At 42.6% G+C, this 23,042-nt stretch overlaps 1 protein-coding gene across 1 annotated transcript; it reads left to right on the top strand.

The window, feature by feature from the left end:
• Positions 1-9,081: 9,081 nt before the first annotated feature.
• On the top strand, positions 9,082-22,445 carry LOC118400941 (L-lactate dehydrogenase A chain-like). The gene is made up of 8 exons (XM_035797982.2): positions 9,082-9,247; positions 10,214-10,339; positions 14,631-14,748; positions 14,980-15,153; positions 15,736-15,909; positions 16,048-16,165; positions 20,821-20,944; positions 21,309-22,445. Exons 2-8 carry the CDS (start codon positions 10,214-10,216, stop codon positions 21,471-21,473), a joined length of 999 nt encoding a protein of 332 aa, XP_035653875.1. The 5' UTR covers positions 9,082-9,247; the 3' UTR covers positions 21,474-22,445.
• Positions 22,446-23,042: the final 597 nt, after the last annotated feature.

Raw genomic sequence — 23,042 nt, 5'->3', positions numbered from 1 at the left:
CACAAGTACCATGTTTTACACAGAACCAACAGTCACCGTGGCCCCTCGCCCCTACAGACCGCACCAATCTCCACTGTGAACAATTCAGGACGGCTCTAAGACATCCGGTGTAGCAAGTACAGGGGCAAACTGCAGCCGTGAAGACTGGTTGAAGTAATAGGGGTGTCAGATCTAAAAGAGAGAGGAACAATTTTCTTAAGTTAAAATAATTATACAACAAAACAGAGTGATTGATTGAGTGAGTGTGCATACGTGTGTTTGATAATTACCTGGCCCACATCACACTGCTTCAGGTCTACAAGCCTCTGGAAGTTCCAGCGTGCCACTTCAGGCCTGGAACAGCTAGGTGGAAACAACAGCTCGGGACAATAAAAGGCCACTAAAATGTGCAGTTTTGTCACAACACAACCCCACAGTTGCAAGTTATGACATCTCTCCCTACTTCTCTGCTTGACAAATCAAAAATCATATTTGAAATAGAGCCTACCAATCTGTAACTAGAGCTGTTTTCGTAGCCAATCACCTGTCTCTTTCTAGCTGTTTCTAGCTGCTGTAAATGATTTCAGAAGCAAGTAAATTCATTACTTTCCAAATCACTACCACTAACCCAACAAGTTAGACAAAAATATTGTTTAATCTTCCCCTACTCTGCTTGTGAAATCCGAATTGTTTTTAAAAATCGGGTCTACTATTCTCTAGGAAGCGAGCAATTTAAGTAACCCCTCGCCTGCACTCTTCTAAAAACAGCTCTCTGTGTCCTTATTGAAATTCCAAAATGGAACCGTTGCTAGGATACTGAGGGCCAAAATGATGAGGAGAGAGAAGACAGTGGCTAGGTGAAATCATACAACTTTTTACCCAAATCAGCTAATAATTCCACTTTGCAACCATTTAAAGAAAAAGTTCAATCCTTAACAGCTTTGTCTACCTCTCTGCTACTGAAATCTGGCGTTTTGACAGAATGTTTTTATTCGGATCAAATAACACAATAAAAAGTAATAGATGTGTCTTGGTTTTTATTTATTTATATTTCACCTTTATTTAGAGGACTCCATGACCAAATCCTCTCTCCTGTCTTCCATCTGTTGAAAATTGAAAATTGAGGTAGAGATGATGAGTGACACATGTATTCATGACACATGCGGTGGTGTTATCTTGTCCGTAAATTCAGTTTGTCTGCCTGTAATTTATGTTTATTGAGTCAAGTTCCTGTGCGTGCAAATGTATTTGGCGAATAAAGGTGATTCTGGTTCTGATATTGCTAAACACTTGTGATGTCCTGTCTTATTAGTAATCACCCTTTGTCCCTTCTGAGGTCTTCACCAGCACCAGTAGATCAGCTCCAGGCCCATCTCATCACAGATACTGGTCATGAAGGAGCCTGACTTACGATCTGACCCAGCTCCAATCACAGAGAAAGAGAGGATGGGAGAGCGAGAAAGACTACCACCATATAGTCATGGAAGCCAACATAAAATACACAGTTGAACATAGCCAACCAGAGATTATGATTCACAGCTAATTCACAAGGGACATATAGCAGCATGGCACTGATTGGTTGGCATTACTCACCCAAGAGTAGTCCATTAAGGCACCATGGATGGGGGTCACCTCCTTACAACATACAAGACACAAAAACACACAGCTCTGATTACATTATCAATGGTGGTTATATATGGTGGTTACTCTGAAACGGGACTGGTGTCTGGCCACTGCATCCTTATCTGATGATCATTATTTTTGCCCTAGAAAATACACAATACTGTTGTTGCTTGTTGGCATCTTTTTGGAGGTTAGCTGAAGTCCTAAAGTACTAGATAGCGAGTTGGCCTGATTATTTAGCAGGGATCTTACAGTAGCTAGCCAGTTCGAGTTGAAATAATATTGAAAGCAAGCTAGCAACATGCATCAGACAAATCAGGTTTGCTTGTAAATAAGCTAGCTAGCTAATGTTATGGTTCTTCGAATAACTTATAGGGGTTCCCCCACAGTTTCAATTTGAATAACCTCTAAAGGATACTCCAGGAATCTTTTATTTTTAGAGTGTACTTTTACTCAAGTAGTATTTTGCTGGGTGAAATTCACTTTTACTTGAGTCATTTCCTATTTAAGTATCTTTCATTTTACTCAGGTATGACAATTGGGTGCGTCCACCACTGCCAGGTTTTCTGAGCAATCTTTCAAATTATTAGGACATGTAAACATTTCCAGCTGTGTATTTCTGTGCATGCACTAGCACCAGCAACACGAGTTTCCCTCTTTTACGCGAGTGAAGTGAGTTCAGAAAAACTGAAAGAATGTATCTTAGAAATAATGTTAAAATACAAACTTTATCAAAAATGCTTCCCAAAAACATGCAGTTTTTCTGCATTCATCAGTCCCATCGTCAGGTAACCTGATATCAGATGTGTCCATGTAAATAGGAATACTAGATATAATTATTTTTGCAAAGCATTTAAACGTTTAAATCAAACTATTATATTCATCTGACAATTCACAATAATCATATTATTGTGTGCAATGTAACCATACTCAATGACGTCAACTGCATTTGTTCACAATCACAATTGCTCTAAGATGGCATAGCAGTCAGACGTCTTTTGTCCTCGTCTTGTCGTGTCCCATATATATATATATATATATATATTTACAACTTTCCTCGCATACATTTTTATATATTTTTTTCATTTTCCATTAACTCATCTTCAAACCACTCTCCTGCAACCCGCCTCACCAATTTATATATTTTTTTAAAGTATTATTTACTTACAAATCTGTAATCCTCCATAGAAGCTAGCCAAGAAGCTAGCCAGAAACTAACCAGAAACTAATCAGAAGCTAGTTTGCTTCTTTACTGGCTAATATTCAGTATTCAGCTAACCACGGTTTGTGGTCATCAGCTAATATATAATAATAATAATAATAATATAATATAATATAATAATATAATAATATAATATATGCCATTTAGCAGACGCTTTTATCCAAAGCGACTTACAGTCATGTGTGCATACATTCTATGTATGGGTGGTCCCGGGGATCGAACCCACTACCCTGGCGTTACAAGCGCCATGCTCTACCAACTGAGCTAGAGAAGGATCAGCTGTCCTTTAGTTCGAAAATCTATTGCCAGTTTTGTACGGCGCGGCTTGGACCGGAACATACCGGACCTATTTTTCTCTCCATGTCCCCGGATTTCAACCGCTAACTCTGGACATTTATACCTGGATCTCGCAGCTAGCTAGCTGCTATCTGTGTGACTATCGGCTTACGTCGATTCCGGAGCAAACATCAATTATTCCAGAGCTAGCCAGCTGAAGAGTTCCATCAGTCACTCCTGGGCTATAATCACCTATCCGGACCGGTTTTACTGCCAACCCGGAGCCCCACCGGGCCTTCACAACTGGACTACCAACGTTATCTACCCGAGGGAGTTATCCGGCTGGCTCCTCCGTCGCGACGTTACCTGAACGCCCATCTGCGGTCCGCTAATCATTAGCTGTCTTATCGGCTGCTATCTGAATAGACCTGAATAGACCTATCGGACAATTGTTTTTTTAAAATGGTTTATTTTATTGGGCCTCTATAGCTATATCTATTGCTTTTTTTGCGAGTTGGATTGATCCCCTCTACCACACGGAACCTCACTAATCCTACCGACGGAAACGCACAAGGTGGCTAAAAACAGACCTCCATCCTATGCTAGCTCGCTACTGATGGCCCGGCTAGCTGTCTGAATCGCCGTTACCCCAACCAACCGTACTACTCACTGGACCCTTATGATCACTCTACTAAGCATGCCTCTCCTTAATGTCAATATGCCTTGTCCATTGCTTTTCTGGTGAGTTTTTATTGGCTTATTTCACTGTAGAGCCTCTAGTCCTGCTCACAATACCTTATTCAACCTATTAGTTCCACCACCCACACATGCATTGGCATCTCCTGGTTTCAATGATGTTTCTAGAGACAATATCTCTCTCTTCATCACTCAATACCTAGGTTTACCTCCACTGTATTCACATCCTACCATACCTTTGTCTGTACATTATACCTTGAAGCTATTTTATCGCCCCCAGAAACCTCCTTTTACTCTCTGTTCCAGACGTTCTAGACGACCAATTCTTATTGCTTTTAGCCGCACCCTTATTCTACTCCTCTGTTCCTCTGGCGATGTAGAGGTGAATCCAGGCCCTGCAGTGCCTAGCTCCACTCCTATTCCCCAGGCGCTCTCTTTTGATGACTTCTGTAACCGTAATAGCCTTGGTTTCATGCATGTTAACATGAAGCCTCCTCCCTAAGTTTGTTTTATTCACTGCTTTAGCACACTCTGCCAACCCGGATGTTCTAGCTGTGTCTGAATCCTGGCTTAGGAAGACCACCAAAAATTCTGAAATGTTCATCCCAAACTACAACATTTTCAGACAAGATAGAACTGCCAAAGGGGGCATTGTTGCAATCTACTGCAATGATAGCCTGCAGAGTTCTGACCTACTATCCAGGTCTGTACCCAAACAATTTGAACTTCTACTTTTAAAAATCCACCTCTCTAAAAACAAGTCTCTCACCGTTGCCGCCTGCTATAGACCACCCTCTGCCCCCAGCTGTGCTCTGGACACCATATGTGAACTGATTGCCCTCCATCTATCTTCAGAGCTTGTGTTGCTAGGCGACCTAAACTGGAACATACTTAACACCCCAGCCATCTTACAATCTAAGCTTGATGCCCTCAATCTCACACAAATTATCAATGAAACTACCAGGTACCTCCCCAAAGCCTTAAACACGGGCACCCTCATAGATATCATCCTAACCAACTTGCCCTCTAAATACACCTCTGCCGTCTTCAACCAAGATCTCAGCGATCACTGCCTCATTGCCTGCATCCATAATGGGTCAGCGGTCAAACGACCTCCACTCATCACTGTCAAACGCTCCCTGAAACACTTCAGCGAGCAGGCCTTTCTAATCGACCTGGCCGGGGTATCCTGGAAGGATATTGATCTCATCCCGTCAGTAGAGGATGCCTGTTTTTTTTTTTTAAATGCCTTCCTAACCATCTTAAATAAGCATGTCCCATTCAATAAATGTAGAACCAGGAACAGATAAAGCCCTTGGTTCTCTCCAGACCTGACTGCCCTTAACCAACACAAAAACATCCTATGGCATTCTGCATTAGCATCGAACAGCCCCCGTGATATGCAAATGTTCAGGGAAGCTAGAAACCATTATACACAGGCAGTTAGAAAAGCCAAGGCCTTTTCAATCAGAAATTTGCTACCTGCAACACTAACTCAAAAATGTTTCGCGACATTGTAAAGTCTATGGAGAATAAGAACACCTCCTCCCAGCTGCCCACTGCACTGAAGTGTCACCACTGATAAATCCACTATAATTGAGAATTTCAAGAAGCATTTTTCTACGGCTGGCCATGCTTTCCACCTGGCTACCCCTACCCCGGTCAACAGCACTGCACCCCCCACAGCAACTCGCACAAGCCTTCCCCATTTCTCCTTCTCCCAAATCCAGTCAGCTGATGTTCTGAAAGAGCTGCAAAATCTGGACCCCTACAAATCAGCCAGACTAGACAGTCTGGACATTTTCTTTCTAAAATTATCTGCCGAAATTGTTGCCACCCCTATTACTAGCCTGTTCAACCTCTCTTTCGTGTCGTCTGAGATTCCCAAAGATTGGAAAGCAGCTGCGGTCATCCCCCTCTTCAAAGGGGGGGAACACTCTTGATCCAAACTGCTACAGACCTATATCTATCCTACCCTGCCTTTCTAAGCTCCTCGAAAGCCAAGTCAACAAACAGATTACCGACCATTTCGAATCTCACCATGCCTTCTCTGCTATGCAATCTGGGTTCAGAGCTGGTCATGGGTGCACCTCAGCCACGCTCAAGGTCCTAAATGATATCTTAACCGCCATTGATAAGAAACATTACTGTGCAGCCGTATTCATTGACCTGGCCAAGGCTTTCGACTCTGTCAATCACCACATCCTCATCGGCAGACTCGACAGCCTTGGTTTCTCAAATGATTGCCTCGCCTGGTTCACCAACTACTTCTCTGATAGAGTTCAGTTTGTCAAATCGGAGGGTCTGCTGTCCGGACCTCTGGCAGTCTCTATGGGGGTGCCACAGGGTTCAATTCTTGCACCGACTCTCTTCTTTGTATACATCAATGATGTCACTCTTGCTGCTGGTGAGTCTCTGATCCACCTCTACGCAGACGACACCATTCTGTATACTTCTGGCCCTTCTTTGGACACTGTGTTAACAACCCTCCAGGCAAGCTTCAATGCCATACAACTCTCCTTCCGTGGCCTCCAATTGCTCTTAAATACAAGTAAGACTAAATGCATGCTCTTCAACCGATCGCTGCCTGCACCTGCCCGCCTGTCCAACATCACTACTCTGGACGGCTCTGACTAAGAATACGTGGACAACTACAAATACCTAGGTGTCTGGTTAGACTGTAAACTCTCCTTCCAGACCCACATCAAACATCTCCAATCCAAAGTTAAATCTAGAATTGGCTTCCTATTTCGCAACAAAGCATCCTTCACTCATGCTGCCAAACATACCCTTGTAAAACTGACCATCCTACCAATCCTTGACTTCGGCGATGTCATTTACAAAATAGCCTCCAATACCCTACTCAACAAATTGGATGCAGTCTATCACAGTGCAATCCGTTTTGTCACCAGAGCCCCATATACTACCCACCATTGCGACCTGTACGCTCTCGTTGGCTGGCCCTCGCTTCATACTTGTCACCAAACCCACTGGCTCCATGTCATCTACAGACCCTGCTAGGTAAAGTTCCCCCTTAACTCAGCTCGCTGGTCACCATAGCATCACCCACCTGTAGCACGAGCTCCAGCAGGTATATCTCTCTGGTCACCCCCAAAACCAATTATTTCTTTGGCCGCCTCTCCTTCCAGTTCTCTGCTGCCAATGACTGTAACGAACTACAAAAATCTCTGAAACTGAAAACACTTATCTCCCTCACTAGCTTTAAGCACCAACTGTCAGAGCAGCTCACAGATTACTGCACCTGTACACATAGCCCATCTATAATTTAGCCCAAACAACTACCTCTTTCCCTACTGTATTTATTATTATTTTTATTTTTATTTGGCTCCTTTGCACCCCATTATTTTTATTTCTACTTTGCACATTCTTTCACTGCAAAACTACCATTCCAGTGTTTTACTTGCTATATTGTATTTACTTTGCCACCATGGCCTTTTTTTCCCTTATCTCACCTCATTTGCTCACATCGTATATAGACTTGTTTATACTGTATTATTGACTGTATGTTTGTTTTACTCCATGTGTAACTCTGTGTCGTTGTATGTGTCGAACTGCTTTGCTTTGTCTTGGCCAGGTCGCAATTGTAAATGAGAACTTGTTCTCAACTTGCCAACCTGGTTAAATAAAGGTGAAATAAATAAATAAAATAAAATGTGTAAGCAAACGCCACAAGGGGGAGACATTGAGTCAGATTATACTCAGTCACATCCCTTTTAAGGAGGATTCAGGCTATGAATCACAGGTGGCAGATGAGGTGTCCCTCACACAGTAAGTTATCCTAAACCTCTCATGTCATTAGCCCCCATACAAACATTATCATGAGAGAAGGAAGTACAACACATTCCATGTATAGTGTTGTTATTATAACTACTGGGAGTCTGCCAATGGCTATTGCTCTTTTCTATCCATTTTATCACGTGGGGCAGTGGGTTGGAGACGAGGCTTTCTAAATGTCATCTTTTACAATTACTAGTTACCTGCCCTAAATTTGAATCAGTAACCTAACATTTGGATTCCCCAGTAACGTACTCTTATTACTTTCTGCTTAAGAGGATGTAGAAGAATATAAAAACGATCCATCAAACGCAGTGTATGTGTCATCATAGTGCTCTCTGACTTGTGGTCAGACTCACTCAAGGTGGAGCAAACTTAAACTTCCGCCTTTATCCATACTGAATTGAATGTCATTGAGAAAACAGAAATTAATCATAATGGGGTTTTTTCCCCCGCAAACATCCTTGATGAATTTAAAAGTATTGCAAGATCTGTAATCTGATTACAATATTTTTGTTGGTAACATAACTGATTACATGTTGGAGACTTTTGCATTTCTTTTAACACCTGAAACATTTTTTTTCCTGCAATCTAGAGCCATATTCATTATGCTTAATTTTATGTAAAAAATACTAAATACTAAAAAATACTAAAAAATACTAAAAATACTAAATATAAAGACATCTCTGCTAAAATCTGGGTAAAAGATCGAAGGGAATCTTATTCAGTACATTTAGATATTGTTTGCTTTTCTAAAGTCTACCAAACTTGCCAGCAGGCTTGCCAGTCAGCCAAGCTAGCTACACTAACTTGATTGATATCTTGAAATGAGGTTGAGAGATTGGGAACCTATCTGGGCTAGCTAAAACCAACTTCATTAATTTTGCAAGGTGGCTATTATTACTACGGAGAAACAGCAACAAGATTTTAAAATAAATACATTTAACTGGACAAATCTGAGTGGGCACGTACCCCCCTATGGGCAATGACGCCTCTGATTACAGTTAAAGTTTTTGTGTAATTCAATTACATGTAATCAGTTACACCCCAACCCTGATCATGTTATAGTGTTAGATGTTTACAGCAGCAACAGCCCTGTTAGAACACTGGAGCACAATGCATTAAAGACAACAGGGACAATACAAGATGTGTAGCCTACATAATGTGTATGAGGCATCCTGGGATATCTTGTTTGGTGCCATTTTTCTGTTTATGTGATGTGACTGGGTTTCAGTGTGATGAAATAGAACGGACCCCAAAATGATATCCTCACACTATATAAAAAAAAGGCTTCTGTTCAAGAGTAAAGAAGGGCTACTGGAGGGATTCCTCTGATGATGCACTTGGGCAATAACACAGAAAAGTCTATGCAGAGACACATTAACCGAGCGTGGCGCGCACTACCGTATCCAAGAGCACAGCAATTACGTTTGCTCTGCATCAACGTGACATTTAACACTGACAGGTCTGGTATGATTCATATGTAATCACGCAATGTCTACCGGGCACCCCTAAGCTATTTAAATACCGTGAACCTCCCCATGTGCTCCATTGCTGCAGAAAAGCTGCATCCAGCCAGGGGAGAAGAGGCCAACCGAAGACATTCCAACTCGCTTCTCAGTGTTGTTTCCACATCACTTTCACTAAACCTTCAAGGTGAGACATCAGATTTTGTGATCAAGTAATGGGATGGGTCATTCCTACTTTGCCTGCCTTTTTTGGACCTCAAAACAGTTACATTTTTGGGGGGTATTCTAGCACTTTTAGTGGTCAAGCTCAGGCAGTCCTTAGCTGTGGTATATTGGCCATATACCACATCCCGTGTGCTTATTGCTTAATTATACCAGGCATTGTTGAATACTTGATTCTGATTGGCTTGAAGGGCATTCTATTTCCCTATAATGCACGCTATATCAGCATGGTAGAATTCAATGGCTATAGTTCATTCTTACATGTTTTATTCAGCTGCTTTTGAAAGGAAAAGTCGAATTGAAAACATTATTGGCATTGTTGAATTAGATGCTCATAATAGAAAGCTAAGACTGATGGTTTGGTTAGCTAAACTAGCAAATCTTTATTAAGGGATAATCAAACAAGAGTATATACCTTCTCTGGAAAATAATGCAACTCCGTGGAAGGTTAGTTCCACTTCGCTAGAGCGTCGTGGAGCACACCTTCCACATGGTTCATTATTCTCCAGAGAACGCATAGCCTCTCGTTGATTATCCTGACACTGACCTAACAGGATGGAATTGAAGCACAACAGGTTATTAAGCAAAAAGAAAACGTGGTGGAACAACCAATAATGAATACAAGATCCTAACAGGGTGGAAATTTGGAGCCTAAAATAGCTGAATGCTGTTGTAGCTGTGTCATCAATTTAATGTCATATTCTAAACAGGCCATCGTTCTCCCCGAACCAGGAAGTATAAATAGCGCCCATGTTATGACACCAGACACCAGGCATTGCTATGGAGACCCAGTGTTGCTGTCGGTCAAATAGGAGATAAAGATTTTATGCTGGGCTCTCTCTCTCTCTCTCTCTCTCTCTCTCTCTCTCTCTCTCTCTCTCTCTCTCTCTCTCTCTCTCTCTCTCTTTCTCTCTCTCTCTCTGTCTTTCAGATGACTACCAAGGAGAAGCTGATCACCCATGTGTTGGCTGGTGAGCCTGTTGGCTCCCGGAGCAAGGTTACAGTTGTTGGCGTTGGCATGGTTGGCATGGCCTCCGCAGTCAGCGTCCTACTAAAGGTGAGACGAATGGAGGGGGTGGGGGGACCCCCTTACAAAAAACTGCAGTAACTGTTGTCAGAATAAGAGATTTGGGTGGAATGAAAGGGTGTCAGACTTTTAACCAGAGTGACAGGGGTATTAGGTGTTACAGTGTGAATTGTGGCGGCAGTGGGTAGTGGGAATGAGGGAGATAGAGGACAGAGCTAAGGGGTGTTTAGGTAAAGTGCATGAAAATGAATGAACATAAGAAGTTAGACAGACATGACTAGGACACAATGTCCAGGGTCGTGTCCATTTGGCACCAAACGGAAGAATACGTACCTAAACAGAGAGGGACTGCATGTACGTGTCCAATATGACAAAATACAAAAAATAAATCTGTTGCGTGCCCTAATGAACATGACCCAGGCCATTAGCTCCATTGTTCTAACTCTAGTGTCAAACTAAAAGCAGCCATGCTTACAGAAAGCAATGTGCCTTTACTCATCAGTTTGGACATATTCTACAATTTAGGAGAGAGTGCAGTAAGGAGAGACATTTTTTTTCATTCAGCATCACTCCGTCAAGGGAAATATAGTATTATTTCAAACAAATACAAATACATATATTTCAGGATGTTGTATCCCTAGAAATAAATCAGAATTCGGGTAAACATTACAGTTTTGAAAAGATAATAGTCTTTTGGCACAACCTACTCCGGGTATGGGGTAAATTAGGGTAAGTTAAGCTGCCTACAACTTTCTGTGCTGAATTAAATATTACCACTACCTTTTTAAAACCATGTCTACCTTTATTTCCTAACCACAATTTAAAACAATCACAATTGTTTTTTATATTTTAAGCATTTTAAGCATATTTTAAAACAGGCAAAACACCTTACAAATAATTTGTACTTTTTAAAAGGCTTAACATAGGCAAATATTGCAGTATTACTTTAGTGCCCTTTTGCAAACAGGATTTATGTTTTGGAATATTTTTTATTTTGTACAGGCTTCCTTTTTTCACATATTCAATTACTACTTTTAAAACATTTTTTTTTTACCTATCTGCCAAAAGGTGCCTGAACCTCCATGGTCTTTGTGGTTGAATCTGTGTTTGAAATTAACTGCTCGACTGAGGGACCTTACAGATAATTGCATGTGTGGGGTACAGAGATGAGGTAGTAATTCAAAAATCATGTTAAACACTGTAATTGCACACAGAGTGGGTCTTATTATGTGACATGTTAAGCACATTTTTCTCCTGAACTTATTTATGCTTGCCATAACAAAGGGATTGAATACTTATTGACTGAAGACATTTGATTTTGTTTTTAATTTGTCAAAACAATTTGACATTATGGGGTATTGTGGTTAGGCCAGTAAGCAAAAATCTTAATTTAATCCATTTCAAATTCAGGCTGTAACAAAATGTGAAAAAAGTAAAGAGATAAGAGATACTATCTAAAGGGTTTGTACCGCTATATTATTTGCATATCTGATATAGCAACTGAATTAGACTATTCACATTACCAAAAAAAGTTGATAAAGCGCTCAGCAGCTTTCCCTCAATATTGACACAGAACTGTCTAGAACGAACAACGGACGGGTGTTGGGATGGTCACCCAATACCGCGTCCAGCTCTGACTACAATGGCTATCGGGCACTCCCGTTCCCACTCCTGCTCTTGCAGTCCTTGGCCTTTCTGCACAATGTTTTCAAATATTAGATTTTGCTCTGGCATTGGACATGGAATGGGGAACCCCTTATTTTATAAATAGGCCTCTTCATTTCTATGTGCGTTGTCTAATTTCAATTGGACTGTGCATCCGACCACAGTGCCAGTTGGCACTTCCCACAGGGCAAAAACTGGTTGAATCAAAGTTGTTTCCATGTCATTTCGACCCCCCAAAATCTATGTGATGGCGTTGAATCGACAGGGGATACTGATTGGATTTGCAAAAGTAATCAACATAAGGGCGTCTCATCTTTTTTGGTCACCATGTCATTTGAACCTACAATAAATCCAATGACGTGGTGACATTTGTTGTTGATTTCATGTTAAATTCACGTTAGTTGACAACCTCAAGCAAATGTACACTGAACAAAAATATAAATGTAACATGCAACAATTTCAAAGATTCTACTGCGTGACAGTTCATATAAGTAACTCAATTTATTGAAATTAATTCCTGAGGGCCTAATCTATGGATTTCACATAACTGGGAATACAGATATGCATCTTTAAAAAATGGATCAGAAAACCAGTATCTGGTGTGAACACCATTTGCCTTCTGCAACGTGACACATCTCCTTCACATATAAGTTGATCAGACTGATGATTGTGGCCTGTGGAATGTTGTCCCACTCCTCCGCAAATGCTGTACAAAGTTGCTGGATATTGGCGGGAACACGCTGTCGAACACGTCAATCCAGAGCATCCCAAACATCTCTGGCGTGACAAAACTGCACATTTTAGAGTAACCTTTTATTGTCCCCAGCACAAGGTGCACCTGTGTAAAGATCATGCTGTTTAATTAGCTTCTTGATATGCCACACCTGTCAGGTGGATGGATTATCTTGGCAAAGAAGAAATGCTCACTAAGAGGAATGTAAAGAAATGTGTGCAAAATAATTGGGAGAAATAAGCTTTTTGTGCATATGGAACATTTCTGGGATCTTTTATATCACTCATGAAACATGGGACCACCACTTTATATTTATATTTTTGTAAATCAAAACTAGACATTGAACTGACATCTGTTCCCAGTGGGTTGGTTTTTAATGAAGACCAACGTCTTAATTCTGGAGAAATTGTGGAGATATCCTTGTCCATATCTACTTTCCTCCGACACATTGGTGCGTCTGGCTTCCGGGTTCAGCGAGCATTGTGTCAAGAAGCAGTGCGGGCTGGCAGGGTCGTGTTTTGGAGGACGCATAACTTTCGACCTTCGACCTTCGTATGGGAGTTGTAGCGATGGGACAAGACTGTAACTTCCTTTTGGATATCACGAAATTGGGGAGAAAAAGGGGGTAAACATTAAAAAAAATGAAAAAAGACCTATAAACAAGGCTCCTGACTATTGCGTCCCAAATAACACCTATTCCCTATTGTACTACCTTTGACCTCACTGGCATAGGTTGTGTCCCAAAACATTAGGAACAACTACTCTTTCCATGACATACTGTAGATTGACCAGATGAATCCAGATGAAAGCTATGATCTCTTATTGGTGTCACTTGTTAAATTCACTTCAATCAGTATAGATCAAGGGGAAGAGACAGGTTAAAGAAGGATTTTAAAGCCACTCAGATGGTGAATGGGCAAGATTAAAGATTTAAGTGCCTTTGAACGGGTTATGGTAGTAGGTGCTAGGCTCACCGGTGTCAAGAACTGCAATGCTGCTGGGTTTTTCATGCTCAACAGTTTTTCCCATGAGTATCAAGAATGATCCACCACACAAGTTGACATCCAGCCAACTTGACACAACTGTGGGAAGCATTGGATTCAACATGGGCCAGCATTCCCCTTGGAATGCTTTCGTCACCTTGTGTCCATGCTCCGACGAATTAAGGCTGTTCTGTGGGAAAAAGAGGGTGCAACTTGATATTCGGAATATGTTCCTAATATTTCGTACACTCAATGTATTGTCATACACCATGTGGGCCCCGGTCAACAGTAGTACACTAAAAATGGAATAGAGTGCCATTAGGGATGCAAACTAAGCCAGTGAGGAAACAACGGCTGACAGGAAATAGACCTCTGCTGAGAGCTGTGCATGTCAAGTCTGCCGAGATGATCTGAGTGGAGTGAGCCGGAGGTAACTGGTGGGCTGCCAGTGTGTTTTTTTCCAGGGCTTGTGTTATAACCAATCAGTAGAAGGTTATTTTATCCAGTTGTTCAATAGGCCTATTTGGCATGAGACTGGTATCAATGAGAAAATGGACTGGAGGGAAGTGGTTTTAGGCCTCTACGTGTGAGATGGGCCTGGTCAGTTGTCAAAATAAAACACAGTGAAAATGCATTTTTAGAGATAACTAATTTTTCATATAGGTTAAATTGTTAAACACTACAAAGTGTACTACTAAATAATGATCATTCCACCATTAAATGTTTTAGTAAAATAGAGCAGGAACAGTTTCCCTGGACACAAATAAAGCATCGTCCGGGACTAAAAAGCAGTTTCAACGGTGAAATAGCTTTTTATGCCAAGATTTTGCCCTAATTTGTGCCCGGGAAACCAGCCCCTTATGCACAGTATAGCCATATACTTTTCTATATGGAGTATATTCCTGAACCATAATATTCCTGGTTTGCATGTGTTGACCAGGACCTGTGCGATGAGCTGTGCCTGATTGACGTGATGGAAGATAAACTGAAGGGTGAGGTCATGGACCTGCAGCATGGCAGCCTCTTCTGCAAGACTCACAAGATCGTGGGCGACAAGGGTGAGTGAAGAGTCATAAACTTATGCACGCACACTCTGAAACACACATATGCACAAACGAGTTGTGCACACACACAAACATACACGCACAAGTTGAGCAGACACACAAAGGCACACACATACAAACGCACACACACACATACAAACACACACACACACTTGTTGCGGGGGTGCTTCGTAACACTAGGTTGCATTTGTGTGTGGTTAACATGCATCTTATATCTCACTCAAGACTACAGTACGACTGCCCACTCCAAGGTGGTGGTGGTCACAGCCGGTGCTCGTCAGCAAGAGGGTGAGAGCCGACTGAACCTGGTGCAGCGCAACGTCAACATCTTCAAATTCATAATTCCCCAGATCGTCAAGTACAGCCCCAACGCCATCCTGCTGGTTGTCTCCAATCCTGGTACGAGGAGAGAGGGATAAGAGAGAAGGAGGGAGAGAAAGAGAGAGAGGGATAAGAGAGAAGGAGGGAGAGAAAGAGAGAGAGGGATGTGAGAGAGAGAGAGAGAGCAATAGAACAGGAAGGTAGACAGATGGAGAGTACAATAAATAGAAAAGTGGAAGTGAATGTAATTCAGTTGAACATCGTCTAGTGACTTGATCATTACCCTAGCATTATGATAAGTGATTGATAGGTTTGAATAATGTTAGTCCTGGGCTAGAAACAAAAGCCTGCTCATTCCTGTAGCTTTCCATGATCAGGGTCAGGTTACATTACCATTAACAACTCCACGGTCCTATTGCTGACAACTCCTATAAAATGTGTCACTCCTTCACCCCTCCTCCCCTCTCTTTCGTTCCCCACTGTATGACCATCTGCAAAGTCAATATAGGCTATACAGTGAACATTTCTGAAAATAAAAAATATAATTTTAGGCATAATGTTAGTGATATGCTTATGGATAGGGTAAAGGTTAGGGTTTGTTTTGTTTTGTTAACTCAGATTGTGCTAATATTTGTCACCCCCCTTCTTCCAACATCCCAGTTGACATCCTAACCTACGTGGCTTGGAAGCTGAGTGGTTTCCCCCGTCACCGCGTCATCGGTTCCGGCACCAACTTGGACTCTGGTCGTTTCCGCCACCTGATGGGCGAGAAGCTACACCTTCACCCATCCAGCTGTCACGGCTGGATCATTGGAGAGCATGGAGACTCCAGCGGTATGTAGGCTATGGCTTCAAATACACTCCACACCGGAACCCGTCTGTCTGATTACAATATTGTGGAAGACTTTCACATACATTGGTACTGTGTCTATGACAGACTGACTGGATGCCTGCCTCTTCTCTTTCTCCCAGTGCCCGTATGGAGCGGTGTGAATGTTGCCGGTGTTTCCCTGAAGGGCCTGAACCCAGACATGGGCACAGACGCAGACAAGGAGGACTGGAAGCACGTCCACAAGATGGTGGTCAATGGGTGAGTCTTGGAAACACACATCGGCTATATGTTCAACTTTATCTTTACTTATCAAGGGTCATGTTAATCCCTATGGGACTCCCAATCACAGCCAGATGTGATTCAGACTGGATTCAAACCAGGGACTATAGTGTCAACTCTTGCACTGAGATGCAGTGCCTTAGACCGCTGCACCACTCGGTAGCCCTAATGGTTGGGTAAAGCAGAGCTCAGAGACTACTGTAAGCACACGATTATACAGTTGTGGCCAAAAGTTTTGAGAATGACACAAATATTAATTTTCACAAAGTTTGCTGCTTCAGTATCTTTAGATATTTTTGTCAGATGTTACTATGGAATAATGAAGTATAATTACAAACATTTCATAAGTGTTAAAGGCTTTTATTGACAATTACATGAAGTTGATGCAAAGAGTAAATATTTGCAGTGACCCTTCTTTTTCAAGACCTCTGCAATTCACCCTGGCATGCTGTCAATTAACTTATGGGCCACATCCTGACTGATGGCAGGAGTTTGTCAGAATTTGTGGGTTTTTGGTTGTCCACCCGCCTCTTGAGGACTGACCACAAGTTCTCAATGGGATTAAGGTCTGGGGAGTTTCCTGGCCATGGACCCAAAATATTGACGTTTTGTTCCCCGAGCCACTTAGTTATCACTTTTGCCTTATGGCAAGGTGCTCCATCATACTGAAAAGGCAGCATGTTCGTCACCAAACTTTTCCTGGATGGTTGGGAAAAGTTGCTCTTGGAGGATGTGTTGGTACCATTCTTTATTCATGGCTGTGTTCTTAGGCAAAATTGTGAGTGAGCCCACTCCCTTGGCTGAGGAGCAAACCCACACATGAATGGTCTCAGGATGCTTGACACAGGACTGATGGTAAAGCTCACCTTTTCTTTTCCAGACAAGCTTTTTTCCTGATGCCCCAAACAATCGGAAAGGGGATTCATCCGAGAAAATGACTTTACCCCAGTCCTCAGCAGTCCAATCCAATTGCTTTTGCAGAAAATCAGTCTATCCCTGATGTTTTTCCTGGAGAGAAGTTGCTTCTTTGCTGCCCTTCTTGACACCAGGCCATCCTCCAAAAGTCTTCACCTCACTGTGAATGCAGATGCACTCACACCTGCCTGCTGCCATTCCTGAGTAAGCTCTGTGCTGGTGGTGCCCCGATCCTGCAGCTGAATCAACTTTAGGAGACGGTCCTGGCGCTTGCTAGACTTTCATGGGCGCCCTGAAGCCTTCTTCGCAACAATTTAACAGTTATTGGTGATCCGATAAATGGTTGATTTAGGTGCAATATCCTTGCCTGTGAAGCCCTTTTTGTGCAAGGCAATGATGATGGCACGTGTTTCCTTGCAGGTAACCATGGTTGACAGAGGAAGAACAATGATTCCAAGAACTCAATCAGCATGACAGAGTGATCTCCAGCCTTGTCCTCGTCAACACTCACGCCTGTGTTAACGAGCGAATCACTGACATGATGTAAGCTGGTCCTTTTGGGGCAGGGCTGAAATGCAATGGAAACGTTTTTGGGTGATTCAGTTCATTTGCTTGGCAAAGAGGGACTTTGCAATTAATTGCAATTCATCTGATCACTCTTCATAACATTCTGGAGTATATGCAAATTGCCATCATACAAACTGAGGCAGCAGACTTTGAAAATTAATATTCGTGTCATTCTCAAAACTTTTGGCCACGACTGTACTATTTATATAATTAGAAACCTGATGTAGTGAACTTGCAGCCTGTCATACATGGAAATACTCTGCTTTTAGGGCCAGTTTCATGGACACAGCCTAGTCCTGGACTAAAAAGCATACTCAAAGGTGAATCTCCATTGGAATAGATTTTTAGTCCAGGGTTCGGCTTAATATGGAAACCGCTCCATAGAGTTGAACTCCAAATGAATCAGTCTATACTGTATAAATCATTAACACAATGGTTGAGGTAGAGTTAAATTACTAATTACTACAGGCCTAATAAAATCTAATGGACTTTGGTGTAATGGAGGAAGGAATTTGGAAAACATGCTGGACTAACACAGTAAGCACTGACTACACCAATGACTTAAGCCTTGTTGTTATGGAATGCTGTAGACTGTAATGGCATTACCATTAATGACATGTTTTTACTTGTAATTCACAACCCACTTTATAACTACATGAATGGCATTTGTCCCTGCTGTTTTCAAAATAGACTAAATATACAACACATTCAGAAAGCTACACTGCTCTTTCCATGACATAGACTGACCAGGTGAAAGCTATGATCCCTTATTGATGTCACTTCAATCATGTGTATGTCTGCCATTCAGAGGGTGAATGGGTGAGAAAAAAACGTCAGGCCCACCGGTTTGTGTCAAGAACTGCAACACTGCTGGGTTTTTCACACTCAACAGTTTCCCATCTGTATTGTTAGGTTCCAATTATCAGAGTAAGAACTATGAAATCTTAGACTAAGTATATTCATCCCAGAAGGTTGAACAGCTGAACCGACAAAAACATATTCACACAAAGCACGGATATTTTTTTTTTAGTACCCCCCTTTTCATGGTATCCAATTGGTAGTAGTTACTGTCTTGTCTCATCGCTGCAACTCCCGTCCCAACCAAGCCGCACTGCTTCTTGACACAACGCACATCCAACCCGGAATCCAGCCGCCCCAATATGTCGGAGGAAACACTGTACACCTAGCGACCTGGTCAGCGTGCACTGCGCCCGGCCCACCACAGTAGTCACTAGTGCGCGATGAGACAAGGATATCCCTGCCGGCCAAACCCGGATGACGCTGGGCCAATTGTGCGCCGCCCCATGGACCTCGCGGGCGCGGCTGGCTGCGGCGGAGCCTGGGCTAGAACCCAGAATCTCTGGTGTTCTTCCTCACTTCATCTGACCTGAACTCTGCCCCAAAGTCCTCACTCCTCCCCAACTTACGGCTGTCATGGTGACTGGTACCAGACTGTGTCTCTTCTCCTCCCAGAGGCTCCCTCCAATAGGATCCCTGATGGCTAACAATAAGATATCCTGACTTAATGTAAAGGTTATACATTAACCTCTCTCCCTCAGTGACATGAATACTTATATTTAATATTCTCAGAACCCAACAGTATCAAGAATGGTCCACCACACAAAGGACATCCAGCCAACTTTACACAACTGTGGGTGGGAAGCATTGGCGTCAACATGGGCCAGCATCCCTGTGTTTAATGCTTTCGACACCTTCTAGAGTCCATGCCCCGACCAATTCAGGCTGTTTTGAAGGCAAAAGAAGGGGGGTGCAACTCATTATTTGGAAAGTCTTTCTAATGTTTGCTATACTTAGTGTATATCTTCCACTAATGGTTTTTAGCATTTACAATAGGAAAAACTACCCATATTTCCCAAAATGATGGTTGATGGTTGTTTTAAATGTTTTATGAACGTTTTACGTATCTTATAGGTTAAAGAGGTGTGGGTTATGTTAGAGGTGTAGGTTAAAGGTGTGTTATGAAGGTTACACATATGTTATATATAGGTTATATAGATGTGTTTAAAGGTGTGTATGTGTAATATACACTATATATACAAAAGTATGTGGACTCCCCTTCAAATTAGTGGATTCAACTATTTCAGCAAGAACTGTTGCTGACAGGTGTGTGAAATCGAGCACACAGCCATGCAATCTCCATAGACAAAAAGTGGTAGCATAATGGCCTTACTGAAGAGCTCAGTGACTTTCAATGTGGAACCGTCATATGATGCCAGCTTTCCAACAAGTCAGTTCTTCAAATTTATGCCCTACTAGAGCTGCCACTATCAACTACAAAGTGAGGTCCATACAGCAATGGTTTGTCGAGATCAGTGTTGAAGAACTTGACTAGCCTGCAGAGAGCCCTGACCTCAACCCCATCAAACACCTTTGGGATGAACTGGAATGCCGACTGTGAGCCAGGCGTAATCACCCAACATCAGTTGCCAGCAGCATACCACCCTGCATACCACTGCTGGCTTGCTTCTGAAGCTAAGCAGGGTTGGTCCTGGTCAGTTCCTGGATGGGAGACCAGATACTGCTGGAAGTGGTGTTTGAGGGCCAGTAGGAGGCACTCTTTCCTCTGGTCTAAAAAAATATCCCTATGCCACAGGGCAGTGAACATCCGTCTTTCGGATGGGACGTTAAACGGGTGTCCTGACTCTCTGAGGTCATTAAAGATCCCATGGCACTTATTGTGAGAGTAGGGGTGCTAACCCCAGTGTCCTGGCTAAATTCCCAATCTGGCCCTCAAACCAGCACGGTCACCTAATAATCCCAAGTTTACAATTGGCTCATTAATCCCCATCCTCTCCCCTGTAACTATTCCCCAGGTTGTTGCTGCAAATGAGAAAGTATTCTCAGTCAACTTACCTGGTAAAATAACGGATAAATAAGTACTCGACATCAATAATGCTCTTGTGGCTGAATGGAAGCCCCGCAGCAATGTTCTGACATCTAGTGGAAGCCTTCCTAGAAGAGTGGAGGATTTTATAGCAGCAAATGGAGGACCAACTCCATATTAATGGCCATGATTTTGGAATGAAATGTTCGACGAGCACGTGTCCACATACTTCTGGTCATGTAGTGTATGTTTGTATCTTGGATGTTCCCCTCTAACGCCTCCCCTCGTTTCACTCTATGTCATATAGTGCCTATGAGGTCATCAAGCTGAAGGGTTACACCTCCTGGGCTATCGGCCTGTCCGTCGCTGACCTGGTTGAGAGCATCCTGAAGAATCTCCATAAAGTCCACCCTGTATCCACCCTGGTCAAGGTAAGAAGACCATATGCCCGGAGTCCATCTGCCAAAATGGGACAGATGCAATGTTGCGTCCTCTATCATTGCCTGTGGTTGTAGACTAGGAGTAAAGTCTTTCTTTTAATATTGTTTTTAGTCTCAAACCGACAGGCAATCTATATGCCAAAGCATACACTGTAACCAATGCTTGTTAAGACTGAAGATGTAAGGATTAAGTTGGCACACACATGCTAATACGCACCCTCCCCCACATACACACACCTACCTCTCATGTACACACATGCCCCTCCGTCCACCCCACCCAAACCAACACTCCAGCTGTGTTCGGCCCTTAACCAGTTTCTCTCTTTGTCTCCATCCATCCCCCTCCCTTTCTCAGGGGATGCACGGTGTGAAGGATGAGGTGTTTCTCAGCGTGCCCTGCGTGCTGGGAAACAGCGGTCTGACCGACATCATCCACATGACTCTGAAGCCCGAGGAGGAGAAGCAGCTGAGAAACAGCGCGGAGACCCTATGGGGCGTACAGAAAGAGCTCACCTTGTAAAGAGTCCTGTGTGCCCTTCTTTAACATCCCCAACCCCCAATCCCACCTTCTGTATACCCGTCCTTGCTCTCCCCTATAGTCTTACTATTGATGGTACAAATGAAGCCTTTTAGGCAGGATCAATTATGTACAGTAGCTTAGTTGAAAAGCCAATCGAGCCAAGAAGCTCGTTTTGGCCTCCAATAAAAATGATTCGTTTGCACGGGAGAAGTTTCTGGTATGATGTCGAATTTGGAGGAGTCATGGCTTGTACTATGTCATCGATGTTTCTTGTCTTATTCACACTCTTTTCATGTTAATGTTTTAGAAAGTGATTGAAATTGTGAGCAGGTTGATTTCCACCATTGCACTCTTTGTTTAGTGGGTGCGAGAGTTGGCCAGAGCCATTTAGTTGCAAAACTAACCGTTAAGTGCACTGATGCGAGTCTCCCTCAATGAAAGGTGTGTCTGTTTGGTATCGGTAGAAAGTAAGACTAGGACCAGGTCTGAAGAAAGGCAGTGGGTTTGAACACACTGCCAATTGCACTGTACCTGCTGTTTTGTATGTTAATAACTAAAAGCGTTATGAACATTGGAATTGTCTGGGCGCTCACATAAAAAAAAATCTGATGGCACTTTCGAATGTTATGTTTTGGGTTAAAACCTGACCTGTAAGTAACTGATGGTTACAATCAATGTTCTGTGCACCCTAAATGTCTGCTCAGTTTTGTCACCGTTAATGATGATTTCTTAAAATCAGAGTTCGGGCCACTGAGGCTTCAGTCCAAAGCCACATGGAGATGTGGCTTTGGACTGAAGCCTCAGTGGCCCAAACTCCGCTGTGATGGTACTATATAAATATAAAGGCCTATATAGTTATTATGAGCTGAACTGGAACTACGGCTCTGTACTGTGCTTGTCAAGGCAGCTGGAATGTACATATGATCGGATTTTCTTCACCACCAACCAAATAAAACTACCAGGATGAAACAAGCCTCTCTTTTGTCACTCTCTGTGTGTCCGTGCACGTGTGAGCTATACCATGCCTGTATATGGGAGTTGTGTTTACGTGTTAGAATTGCAGCTGATTCTACTGATTCTTCGAGGCAGAGTTGCAAAGAAAAGGCCATATCTCAGATTGGCCAATAAATATAAAAGATTAAGATGGGCAAAAGAACACAGACACTGGACAGAGGAGCTCTGCCAAGAAGGCCAGCATCCCAGAGTCGCCTCTTCACTATTGATGTTCACTAAAGCCGCTCTTAATTGTTCCAGATGCCAATTGGATCAATATTGACAGAACAGTTGAGATAAATAAGCAAGGGTCACTGGGAGCACAATCCAAGGTCGCCTGCTCTCCTCAGTCGGCATTGAGGGAAAAATGACCTAGAATTGCACAAGGACTACAGGTGATAGTCAGCCATTGAAGGATATGGCGGTTATTTTCTTCACAAAAGTAACAGTGTCATAGTAATCCATCTAACAGTCTTATACTTACTAAATTACAACATAAATGTGAAAACTGACTTAAGTTGTGGAATAGTTTTATGTTCTCTTTCTTTCTTGTTAACCAGGGTTCCCCAACCGGTT

This window comes from Oncorhynchus keta, chromosome 22, assembly GCF_023373465.1.
Source record: "Oncorhynchus keta strain PuntledgeMale-10-30-2019 chromosome 22, Oket_V2, whole genome shotgun sequence".
Lineage (NCBI taxonomy): Eukaryota > Metazoa > Chordata > Actinopteri > Salmoniformes > Salmonidae > Oncorhynchus > Oncorhynchus keta.
This window is presented reverse-complemented; position numbering and strand designations above follow the sequence as displayed.

Excerpts from the sequence above, each read along its gene's own strand:
- LOC118400941 (XM_035797982.2), top strand. The coding sequence starts at position 10,214 with ATGACTACCAAGGAGAAGCTGATCACCCATGTGTTGGCTGGTGAGCCT. Across the intron at positions 14,749-14,979 it reads CAAGATCGTGGGCGACAAGG|ACTACAGTACGACTGCCCAC; the intron begins GTGAGTGAAGAG and ends ATCTCACTCAAG. Across the intron at positions 20,945-21,308 it reads CTGTATCCACCCTGGTCAAG|GGGATGCACGGTGTGAAGGA; the intron begins GTAAGAAGACCA and ends TCCCTTTCTCAG.